General features: G+C 34.9%; 1 protein-coding gene across 1 annotated transcript in view; it reads left to right on the top strand.

Moving 5' to 3' along the window:
• The first annotated feature begins 1,266 nt into the window (after positions 1 to 1,266).
• TMEM232 (transmembrane protein 232) overlaps positions 1,267 to 12,779 on the top strand; it is a 217,104-nt gene continuing 205,591 nt past the window's right edge. The window contains exons 1-3 of the mRNA XM_021717952.1: positions 1,267 to 1,374; positions 2,973 to 3,078; positions 5,375 to 5,532. Coding sequence (XP_021573627.1) covers positions 5,386 to 5,532 — 147 coding nt within the window. The 5' untranslated portion in view covers positions 1,267 to 1,374; positions 2,973 to 3,078; positions 5,375 to 5,385. The remainder of the gene's footprint in view (positions 1,375 to 2,972; positions 3,079 to 5,374; positions 5,533 to 12,779) is intronic.

The following is a 12,779-nucleotide window of genomic DNA, read 5'->3' on the forward strand; positions in this document are numbered from 1 at the left end:
TTAGTTTTCCAGATCACTCCTTCCAGTAGCATGACTCCAACAATTATTTGTACTCCTACAAAAATAGAATTGATTGATTCTATTGTTCACTATTCTTTGACTATCACTTTTGATCTCATGCCCATCTTAAATTTTGTAGTACATTTCTATAATCACTCAACTAATTATTTCACACAAACCTTCAACTTATTTGCTTCACTTCTCTTTGAAATTCTTGTGTACTCTCATTACATTTATTCCCTGGGATCCTTTTAATTTGTAAGTCATTAAATACCATGCATGTGCTGATAACTCAAATATTGGTATATCTTGTGTGAATCTTTTCCCTGAAATTCAAACTCATATATTCTACTCTCCATCTCCACTTGAATGGTTATGGTCACTTCAAACATAACATGTTCAATATTAGACTTATTCTCTACCCTCACCCCAAATCTTCTCCTTTAACAATCTTTCCCATCTCAGTAAGTAATAATTCTATCCTCTGGTTACTAAGTAGAATTCTATCTTTTTCCTTTGCCTAACTTCTAATTCATTGGCCAGTTTGGTTGGAGCTTGTCAAAATATATCCATCAGCTAAGCCTTTTTCTTTCATTGTCATAATCCTGATGCAAGTCACCATTACCTCCCACCTAACAACATGTATGCTCCCCCTCTTGTTACATCCCATGTCTCCACACTTCATTTCTCAATATAGCATTGGAGTTATACTGTCAAAATTCAAGTTTTAAATCATACCATTCCTCTTCTCAAAACCCTGCAGTGGCTTCCTTTCTCACATAGTAATATGGCTACTTGCTACTTCTCTGACCTTACTTCATACTTATAGTCTTTTCTTCATTACTCATTCCACTCCAGCCATGTTTGAACTGATTCCACTTGCATGGAGGAAATAAAGGTTTAGCTTAAATTGAACCTGCATTGATTTATGTGAGGAAATAAATCAATCTTCAACATAATTGAAGCTGTGCTTGATTTTACCTGAAGAATGCATATACCAACAAGACTTCTGGTAACTATCTCAGAAACTTTTTCGTAGGAGTCACAAAGGTCTTTGACAATGAGAATTATGTTTCTCAATGTAAGAGTATGATAGGCTTTATATAGGAGGCCTGCACATACATTTTTTACTTTTTTTTTGTTTTGAAATGTTCTTATTAAAAAGTAAATTTTTTTTCTAGAAAATAATTACACATAGCTAATAAAAATTGATTACTTAAAATTTGTTACTGATAGCTATAATTATTGATTTTTTTGTTTAGGTCAACATTTTCAATCACAAAAGAATTCATTTTGAAATTCAATCAAGCACAAAATTCTAGAGAGGAGGAAGAGCTATTGAAATTAGCTAGAAAAAACATTCTCAGATGTAAGGTAATGGCATATCATTTAATTACTCAGTATGCTAAATTTCTTTTCTAGTTGGTACATGATTACATGCTCTAAAATATTGAAAGAAAAGATACAAATACATATTTAATTATCAGCACACAGTGAAAACATTAATGCAAATTAAAGTTAAAACTTATAACCAAATTATTCAATATTAAATAGCTTTTGGAGCTGGGCTCGGTGGCTCAGCCTGTAATCCCGTGCTTTGGGAGGCTGAGGTGAATGGTTTGCCTGAGCCCGCGGGTTCGAGACCCACCTGGGCAACTTGGTGAGACCTCATTTCTACAATAAATCAAAAACTTAGCCCAGTGTGGTAGCACGCGCCTGTAGTTCCAGCTACTTGAAAGGCTGAGGCGGAAGGATCGCCGGAGCCCAGCAGGTCGAGGCTGCGGTGGCCAGGAGTGGCCAATGCACTCTAGTCTCGGTGACAGAGTGAGACTCCAACTCAAAATAAATAAATAAATAAATAAATAAATAAATAAATAACTTTTTGGGTGAAATTCCCCTATAAATTTTGAGGATATGCAGCTTTTGATACCAGTCCAAGAGCCCACAGCAAATATCAATGCCTGACCAAAAAAATGTGGTTATGAAAATTATTTTTCTTAAAAAGAAAAAATAGAGTTAAAAAGAGTTAATTGGGATATGATGTGTCCCAAAGGGGAAAGAGAGCCTCTCTAAATTTTTACTACACATGCACAAAGGATGTTCTTTCTCTGTAACAAACTATTCCTCACCTAACTTGTGAAAATTGCATTCTTTAAGAGTATGAAATTAATTCCCAAATTTTCAAATAGATATTAAAACAGAATAGGAAGTGAAGTAAATCAAAGTTTGACAGAGAAATGACATATTTTTTTGTGTTGATACTGAGTATTTCATGAAATGAAAGCTGCACAAAACTGGGGCATAAATTAAGCCACCTTTTTTGCTGTGGTTGTTATTTCAGTTTATTGTTACCCATATATTTGACAATTTTGAAAAAAATCTATTTAAGACATTTGATTAGTAAAAGAATATACTTTTGATAAGTGTGTATGCAAGCAAGTGCCAGAAACTACATTCATCAATGAGTCTCTCCAAGTGGCCAAGTGCTTTCTTCAGCAACCCCAGGAGTGGACAGAGTAAGGGAAGTGGGACAATCCTGATCAGCTTCCTCATGTTCACTATCTTCAATTTATTAACATTAGCTGGGATTTTCCAGCAAAATGACATCAAACAGTTCTGTTTAACCACATTTTTTGAATGCTTTTCTTTATAGAATGATAAATGCATTCTCAGGGTTAATGAGATAGAAGTAATCACTAGAAAGTAAAGAATGAGGGTTATTTTCACCAAATAGCTAATGATATTATTCAGATTATCAACAAGCATTTTCTAGATTTTAACACCAATATAATTTGCATAAAATGTAAAGAAAATACAAGTAATACAGGCAAAAATGTAAAGTTGTATGCAACCCTGACCACAGAGCATTAGTTCCACAGAATGACTTTTAGAACATAATAAAGGAATAATTAAAATAAATACATAGAAAGCTGTACATTTTGATTTGCATTGTTCATGATTTCCCATAACAGAGAAAATTGGGCCTCAAAACCTTGGGCTCTGGACAGCATGTGCATCTTCCTACTGCATGGACCGAAGTAATATATCTAGCTCAATGCAAAGGAGAAATCCAAGAGGGTATGTGTTCTAAGGTCTTATTAAGTATGCTAAGTATTTTCTAAATTAGCAGTGAAAGCATAATTCAAGAACTTTAATTTTCAGAAATTGTTCAGGAGACAAGAAAAGTTTGCTGTTCTCTGTTGAATTAGCTTATAATATTTTATTAGAAAAGTTCTTTTTTATAATTTTGAATTTATGAATTTAACTACTTAACTTTTTAATTACAAAAATTGTTTTAAAAAATTTTTACTCAGCATAGTCTTTATTGCTTTTTGCTAAAATTAGTAACTCATTAAAAAGTAATATGAAATGTCATTTAGTGATTTCCAATTACAATAGGCACTATACTTTAGAGAAACTTGCTTCTGTGTTTTATAATTCTTACTCATAAAACATTAATCAAATGGTCATTTGTTTTTCATTTATTTTAAACTGCAAGCTTTACTCATTACCTTTTCATTTATAATTCCTCATTTATGACTCCTTTAAAACATCTTCTAACCAACCTACAGAAAATTTAAATTTTTTAAGGGGGTGAAATTCCTTCTATCAGTATCGAAAATGTTATGTGTGTGCCTTTTAAAATGAATTTTAGCATGTTAACCACATGAGGTCAGAGAGTATTTCCCCCTGTAAATTAGATTTTGTAGATTTTTGTAGTACTGTTGGGAGCTTCTAAGCAATAGGAAGAGTAAGAACTATTTAGTATTTAACTTGCCTTTATGATTCTTCATTGTGGTACCAAAAACAGCCTGACCTCTATTAAGTGCTTTAATAATATTTAGGTAAACACTCTTGGCTTACCAGCAACCAGCAGCTGCTTGTTCTTCATTGCCAATTGAATTTCAGTTTCCTTTAGATATCCTTCAGTCATGTGATTCAGAAGGGGTCTGGCTGTTGTCTAGCCTCAGCGATGAATCATGGGTGGTCTAAATCACTCAGAGCAATTCGCCTTCATTTGCCAGTGATTTGATTATGGATTCTTACATTACCTGGTACTGACCGAAGGAATGTAAAGATAGCTCTGTTTGGAATACTTTTTATGGCTTTCCTTTGAAAAAGACATACTTGAGAAGAAAGCATCCCTTCCCTCTCTACACTCCTCTGTTCCTCTCTTATTTGCTGGCTAAGAACACGATGCCAGGAGCTTGTACAGTCATCACAGTCATCATGTACATCAGGGGAACTAGAAGATGAAAAAAACATGCACACAGAGGACAACTATATTAGCTATCCCTAAAACCTTTCAAATTCTGGCCTTGTGAAATAATACCTTCTTATTTTGAAGACACCATTTGTGGAGTTTTCTGTTACATACAGCCAAAAGCATTGCAACTGAACTCCAAATGATACCTCAAATAGGACTTCTTACTATCTCCACAACTGAACTAACCTACCTGTACTCTTGCCCGCCCTTCATTCTATAGTCTACCCTCTAAAAATAATTTCTAGTAGTTTCTGATTACACTAAAAATGAACCCCAACTCCTTATCACGGCCTGCAATACTCTGCATAATGTGGTTCCTGACTTCCTCCTTATTTATTCATTAAATACCTCCTTCCGGTCCCTTGAACATGTCAGGGTTTTATTTTTTTTCTTAAGTTCCAGCATGTGCTGTTCTTCATCAGAATTTTACAAGTCAGCTCCTCAAAATCTTTATAATGACCCGAGGAGCTATTTTCTCTAGGCCCTTAGCGCTATATTCTTCTTCCTTCAGCTGCACAGGATGGCTTTATTTCCTCTGCTTTGATTCCTTAATCTTGTTTTTCTCTTGTATAGCCTGTGTCTTGTGCACTGCCTTTCATCATCCAGTTCTGTCCTAATTTCTTCACCATCATATATGTGGCCTGGCGATCTACTTTGTGTTGGCTGCAATAGCTGGACCTCCTTTCTCTGTGTAGCCTCTCTAGTTTGGTGGCTTCATGCCTTGAAGTTGGACTTTCTACATGACTTCCTACCTGGCAGTTCAGTGTTCTAAAGCCAGTTTCGAGAGAGAGAGAGAAAGAGAGAGAGAGAGAGAGAGAGAGAGAGAGAGAGAGAGAGAGAGAGAGAGTCTTTTTAGATCTAGCCTTGGAAGTCATACAGTGTTATTTCTGCCTCATTGTATTGGTTAAAGCCATCATAAGTCCTGCTCAAATGTAAGGGAGCATAGACGTCAGCTTTTGATGTGAAAGATATCAAATAATTTGTAAATATATTTTAAGCCACAATCTGATCTTGGTGACTGAGCAAAGAGTTCATTTCAATAATTAATTATAGCATATATAAAAACAATTATTTTTTAAATAATGCAGTTACTTTTTAATATTTCAGAAGCTTTAAATATGCTTTATGCTTCCCTGGACCATGCTTCCTTTGATAATGATCATCTGCCTGCCTTATTTTTTGTTGCGGAATCAGTTTTATATAGACTCTGTTGTGATGCAGTCCTCAAGACATATTTATATTCAGTTGAAATAAAGCTGGCAAAGGTATGTTTTAAATTAAAAAAAAAAACTAAATGTACTATATATAAAACCATATTACATCTGTTTTAGGAACAAAAAAGAACATTTACTTTTTATTATGGAATATTTTCATTTGATAGTTTATTGTAATCATCTTTTAATGTGAATAGTATATATTATTGCTTGATAACCAAATGGAGATGGTTTGGGAAAATATCATTTCACAAACTATGCGAGAAAATATTTAATTGAAAATCAGCATACTTATACTTGCTGCTTTTCTGAATTTGTAGATTTTTTTCTTCTCCCTTTTAATGATTTTTTAAAATTTTCTATCCTCTGGCATTTCATAATGCTGACAAATAATCTTAAATATTAGTCCCATATGAGAAGATGAGTTGTTCTTCCCATCTCCAATGTTATTTTCGACCTATGAAGTGGGAAACTATCTTTACATAGCTTATATTTTATAAAGTCCTGGAGGTTATATGGTTTTACTCCCTGTGATGATCATGGTTGACTGCTACAAAATATATTATTAGTCAAATAAATTTACTTAACTTATGGTTTTACTGCAAGGAAAGAAGATAAAGGCTAGAAGTGTTTCTTTAAGATAATTACAATATGTGTATACGTAATAGCATATATATGAAACATGTTAAATTGATAATGCAAAAATATTTTTTCCTATTCAATTTTGATTGTGAACTTTCAGAAATCAAGCATGGGATAATATTTATGGATCAATCCATCAGTGGAACATTTTGAGGAAATAACTATATTTCAGTCTTTATAAATCAAGCCTAGATGATCTCTGACATGCTTGGGAGTAAAAGACTTATAGAGACAAGGCAAAAGCACATACAGAGAGCACATAATAAAAATTGACCATGCAAAGAACTGAGGCTTTGTATAGAAGAAGGATTGAAGGAAAGAGATACTTTCAATAGCTGTCTTAGGATATCTAGATTATGATGATTTTTTTTCTTTCTTTGTATTTCCCAAACTATCCACTATGAATACAATATATGTATATAAGTTTATGTAAGTAAAAATAAATATAAAATATATAACATAAAAAAATAAGTATATATCTATAATGTAAAACATGACATAGCAAAAAGAAGGGATAGTATGTTGTGTTTCCATTTTCATTTGTGTCAAAATAGCTTTTGATTTTCATTTTAGTTTCTTCATTGACCTAGTGGTTGTTTAGTAGCATACTTTTTAATTTCCATGTATTTGTATAATTTCTAAATTTTCTCTTGGTATTGATGTCTAGATTTATTCAGTTGTGGTGTGAGAAGATACTTAATATGATTTTGATAGTCAAATTTGTTGAGACTTGTTTTCTGACCTAATACATGGTCTATCTTTGACGATATTATTCTAAGTGCTGATGAGAAATGTGTGTATTTTGTGGTTATTGTGTGAAACGTTCTGCAAATGCTTCTTAGGTCTATTTGGTCTACAGTCCAGTTTAAATCCAATGTTTCTTTGTTGATTTTTTGTCTAAATAATCTGTCTAGTATTGAGAAGAAGGTGTTGGAGTTTCTCACTATTGTTGTATTGGACTTTCTTTTCATCTAGTAATATTTGTTTAATGAATCTGGGTACTCCAGTGTTGGGTGCATATATTTTTAATTGTTGCATCCTCTTGCTGAGTTGATTCCTTTGTAATTATACAAGGGGTGCCAAAAAATAGATACACATTTTAAGTATGACATTTGCTCAAAAGATGGCATTAATCAAATGAATGTTAGGGTCACCATGCGACAGGCAGGACAGTCAAAGAAAATGGTGGAAGCATGGTTGAGCCAATGTCATACTACACATTGTTACTGTAATTCAACTTAAAAAATAATATATAGATAACATCTCTTAAAATCTGTATACATTTTTTTGGCACCCTTGAATCATGACCTTCTTTGTCTTTTTATTCCTTTTCTTAGTGTTTTTGACTTAAAGTCTGTTTAAATTGATATAAGTACTGCTATTCCTGCTTGCTTTTGGCTTCAATTTACATGGAATATCCTTTTCTATCCTTTACTTTCAGTCTATATGTGTCTTCATAGGTAACGTGTTTTTGTAGGCAGCATATAGTTGGATCATTTTTTAAGATCTATTCAGCCAGTCTATATCTTTTAAATGAAGAATTTAATCTATTTGCATTCAAGGTTAATATTGGCATGTAAAGTTTTATTTCTGTCATATTATTAATAGTTTTCGATTGTTTGTATATTCTTTGATCCTTTCTTTTTATTGTATTGTTTGTCCTTATGGATTGCTGGTTTTCTGTGATGGTTCCATTTGAGTCTTTTCTTTTTGTCATTTGTGTGTTTGCTTTATCTGTGAATTATATACTTTTGTATATTTTTATGATGGTGACTATTGTCTTTTCACTTTCAGGTATAGCACTCTCTTGAACACTTCTCGTAAGTGGTGGTGATGAATTTCCTCAGCATTTGTTTATCTAGAAATACTTTGTTTTTATTTCATTTATAAAGGATAATTTTGCTGAATATAGTACCCTTGGGTGGCATTATTTTCCTTTTCCATCACTTTGAATATATCATCCCATTTTCTCAACTTTTAGTCTGATGAGGGCTCCTTTATAGGTGACTAGATACTTTTCTCTTGCTGTGTTTTCTTTTTTTCTTCTAAAATTCTTTTTGTCTTTGACTTTAAATCGTTTGATTATAGTGTGCCATGGAGAAGCTTTTTTTTTTAATCTGAAAATCACTGAGCCTCCTGTGTCTAGATTTCTAAATTTCTTGCTAGACTTGGGAAGTTTTCATATATTATTTTGTTAACTATAATTATATATATAGACTTGTCTTCAAGTTCTCAAATTTTTTCTTCTGCTTGTTCGAGTCCATTTTTTAAAATATAGAGTGTATTTTGTATTTCATTCAAAGGACTCATTCCAGAATTTGTGCTTGTTTCTTTCTCATGTTATTTATCCTTTTGATATGTTTTTAATTCATACATTTGTTTTTTGATTTTTTTTTGTATTGACTTTGGGATTTTCTTATATCTCCACTTTAGTATCATAATTTTTCTTTTTTTCCTGAAATTTCATGAATTTCTTTTTGGTTGAGTAATGCTGTTGGTGAATTATTGTGTACCTTTTAAAGTGTCATATTGCCTTACTTTTTCATTTTTCCTTACGTTGATATCTGCACATCTGGTGTGATAGCCACTTCTTTCAATTTTTTGGATTTGATTTCATAGAGATGGATTCCCCCCCACATACACACACGAGGATATACCAGTGGTTTTGGTTGGGTAAGGTCCTTTGGCTTTGATTCATTCAGTAGTGTAATCTCTGTATGATTTCTTTGGCTATAAATAGTTCCAATGGTATTTGTGATTTCTTTGGTAGCTTAGGGTGTGGTTATTAGTGGAAGCTATGATGAGGTTTTGCTGGGGACAGAGATGTTGGGTTGATTAGTCTTTGGGCCCCAGTAGTGGCAGCAGTGAGCTGAGAATGCCTGTTCTTGGGCTCCAGGGTAGCATATGTTTAACCAGTATAATTGGGGCTAAGTAGGCCATTTCTTGAGCCTCCAGGTGGTTTGCTCAGATCCTGGTGGAGGCAGCAGTGGGCCAGGCAGGTAAGTTGATTCTCAGGTCCCTGAGGAACTGGGTGTGATATGGGCAATGGCAGTAGCAATGGCAGTAGTAATGGCCAGACAACCCTCTGGATTCCAAATGGTGTGTGCTGATTGTTGTGGTGGCTGCAATGTAGGGTCACCACCCACAGCCCCAGTCATGCAACTCTTACATTTGTCTATTCTCAATGGCAGCAGCACTGTAGCACCTTGCAGCAGAGGTGAAGGACCCTGCTCTTTACATGTGAGCTCAAGCAATGAAAGTCATGCCATCAATGAGAATGCAGTCACCAATCATAGCCCCGGACAAGCAGCCCTCCTGCTCATCCACCACAGCCTCTGGCAGCAGCAACAGTGGCTGTGGATATAATGGTGTGCAGAGGGAAGAGGGAATCTCCCTCTCTACATGTGAGCATGAGCAGGGGCCACTCAGCTGGTGGGGGTAATGTCACTGCCCCCAGTCCCAGACAGTCAGCTGTCAGGTTCATCTGGTTGGGTTCCTGGTGAGGGCAACTGCTGTGGCAGTATGTATGTGTTTGGGGGTGATAATGGAAGAGAGATGAATGAGATTTCACTCTCTACTTACAAGCCTAAGCACAGAATTTGTGCCGCTGCTTGGGGGACAGGGTCTCTTCTCATAGCCCCAAACAAGAAGCTCTTGGGTTTTAGAAAGCATGTATTAGGTTTCCTTTTTTCCTTTGTCCCAGGGTTTTTCTTTGTAATGTTCTGTACCATTCTTTTTCTGAAAAGTAGTACTCCCTGTGACCTATTGTACTGGGGGCACTGTAGCACCTTTGGGTCCAGCTAGTGCTGTGCCACTGTAGCCCACTGGGTGGACACTAGGGAATATCAGTGGGAGATCCTGGGATGTGAAGATATGAGGGCTGTGGTTCTCAGGGGAGGATGGAGTCCGGTGCTGGCTGTGATCTTACAATGGTGCCCTGCTGCAGCCGCTTGGATCTCAGCAGTGCGAATGAACCAGCACAACTTCCCTGTCCCATGCCCTGGTGGAGGCTCTAGATCACTGGTCATGCTAATGTCAGAGTTTGAGTGCATAGAGAAGCTTTTCCATCCTTAAGATTGCGATAGTCCTTGGTAGGGATGTAGACCACTGAAGTTCTCTCACTTACCCTTTCTCCACAATAGCAAACTCCTCTGGATTCTAGAAGAGTCAATCTCACCTCCCTGCTGTGCCTCAAGTGTTGCCCATGACTTCTCTCTTGGACTTTAGTGTTCTTTCCTAGATATTCTATTTAAGGTGTGATTACTAATTTGTAATTTTGGTTCTTTTCTCTGGAAAGAGTGACTGTCCATTGTCTCTCTAGTCAGCCATCTTCAACTTCAGTCTTCAGATTTACTGAGTTTAGAGCTTACTCTTTATTGCTCTAGTTAATATAAACTAGTTGGTGAAAATAAGCATGCCCTGTATCCATAAGCACTTTTATTCCAGGCAAGAAACCAGATTGTCTTCCTTGCCTTTGTAGAGTTTTTGTTATGTATCTTTAAGCCCATTTGAAATCTCCCTTTTGCTCTCTTGTTTGACAGAATGCTTTATTGAAGGGTGTTATCACAGAAACATCTCCTACCTCCACATGCATTGTTTTGTTCTTCCTTTGAAGTAGCTCAGGGTTGTATAAAGCCAGAAATATGTGATCCCCTTATATTATTTCCTTTCAGATTTGGGGGACTTTTTTGGCATGCATTTATTCTTTCTGTATAGGATCTTCTTAAGTATTAAAGTCTCCTTGCATAAGTGTAGAGAATAACATATAGATAGGCAACATCACTTTTGTATATGTTAGATAGAAACAGAAACAGTGCTCTTCAAGATTCTACAGAAGAACATGAAACATATAACTATTAAAAAATAACACATTATAAATAGTACCCGGCATTTTAATTTCACAGTCAGCTAAAAGTGTCAAATACATACATATATACATACATACATAGGAGGGATGGAAATAGAAGGAGAGACCTTAAAGGTAAAAGGAAGGAAAGATGAGAGAGCTGAGACAGACACATTAACAAGCAGAAATTCAGTGTAGAAAGCAAAGCTTGAATTGTCAAGCCACAGAAAGAATATGTGCACAAATGAAACATAAAAAATGGTACTTAGAAAGTCCCATATGTGATATGGAAAAGTAGATTTTTCAATAAAAATCTGATCTTCTGAATACTACACATGAAAGCTTTTAAAACCATCTTTCAAGTATAGCTATAACTAGGGATAGTCTAGCTATAGAGGATAAATTGGGTTATAAATACAGAAGTTATTTATACTGACATGCTTTTTATGTATTTTCTGTTTTGTCGCATATTAAATTTTTGAATAATAATTATATTGCTTTCTATATCTATCTCTACTCCTTGAAAAATCCTAAATTATTTTCCTTCTGATTAGCTAATCATTTATTGTCTGCATCTATGGGAGTTGTTGCCTTTAATATTCTCATCTAGAATATTTCAAAATTCTTTAAAATGATCTGTTGATCTCTACTTCCTTCACATTTAACTTCAATCACTTAGAGAAATACAGTATAGTAGCAGAGTAGTCTATATGAAGAGACCTTCTGGGCATGCCTTATATATAAACATTTTATTTTTACTTTGTAAGTCTACAAATGGTACACATTAATAACATGAATACATTTACAAATATTGATGATACAATCTCAAAATTTATTTTTAATGATAGAGGTTTATCATTATCAAAAATTTTTGGAGCCGGGCTCGGTGGCTCAGCCTATAATCCCGTGCCTTTGGGAGGCTGAGGTGAGTGGATTGCCTGAGCCCACAGGTTCGAGACCTGCCTGGGCAGGCGAGATCTCATCTCTACAATAAATCAAAAAAATTAGCTGGGTGTGGTAGCGTGCGCCTGTAGTTCCAGCTACTTAGAAGGCTGAGGCGGAAGGATCACCAGAGCCCAGCAGGTCAAGACTGCAGTGGCCGGGAGCGGCCACTGCACTCCAGTCTGGGCGACAGTGAGACTCCAACTCAAATATATATATTTGGAGATCACTGCTATAGTAGAAAGTTCATGGCTTTTGGAATAACACATACAGCTCTCTGGGTTCAAATTCTGACAGTGCTACTTATTGACTTAATAGTCTTGGATGAAGCACTGACACTTAGGTTTATCTTTTAATTTAATTTTGTTTTTATATTTATATCTAAAATATCCTGTATGCTGTTAAAAAGATTTGGAGATACATACAAGCACACATATACATACACATGCATACATGCTTAATTGTGACAACTATTCTTATTATTTGGTTTTTCTTCGTGATTTACTTAGGCAACTTGTATTTTATGTATTTCTATACTTTATGTGTTTTTTTCTAATATTCTGTAAAATTTTTTAGATCATATATTTTTGTAGACATTGCATTTTATGTAGTCTATATAAAACAAATTCTATTTTATTAATCCTATAGAAGTAAGATTTTTGCAACTCATATTTAGTAATGACATTGTGAGGGATCTTTAATCATGAGGGAATAGGAGCTTAGTATAGTATACTATGCAAAAACAGAATAGTTCTCAACACTGTCTAAGGTACTGGTTTTCAAACTGTGTTGACTGAGATACATCGGAAAAAACATCCTTTACCTTGCAATCCAGCAAACACATAATATGTAATCATTTGTATACAAT

This window comes from Carlito syrichta, unplaced genomic scaffold (genome assembly GCF_000164805.1).
Source record: "Carlito syrichta isolate Samal-C Ts95f unplaced genomic scaffold, Tarsius_syrichta-2.0.1 Scaffold311566, whole genome shotgun sequence".
Taxonomy (NCBI): domain Eukaryota; kingdom Metazoa; phylum Chordata; class Mammalia; order Primates; family Tarsiidae; genus Carlito; species Carlito syrichta.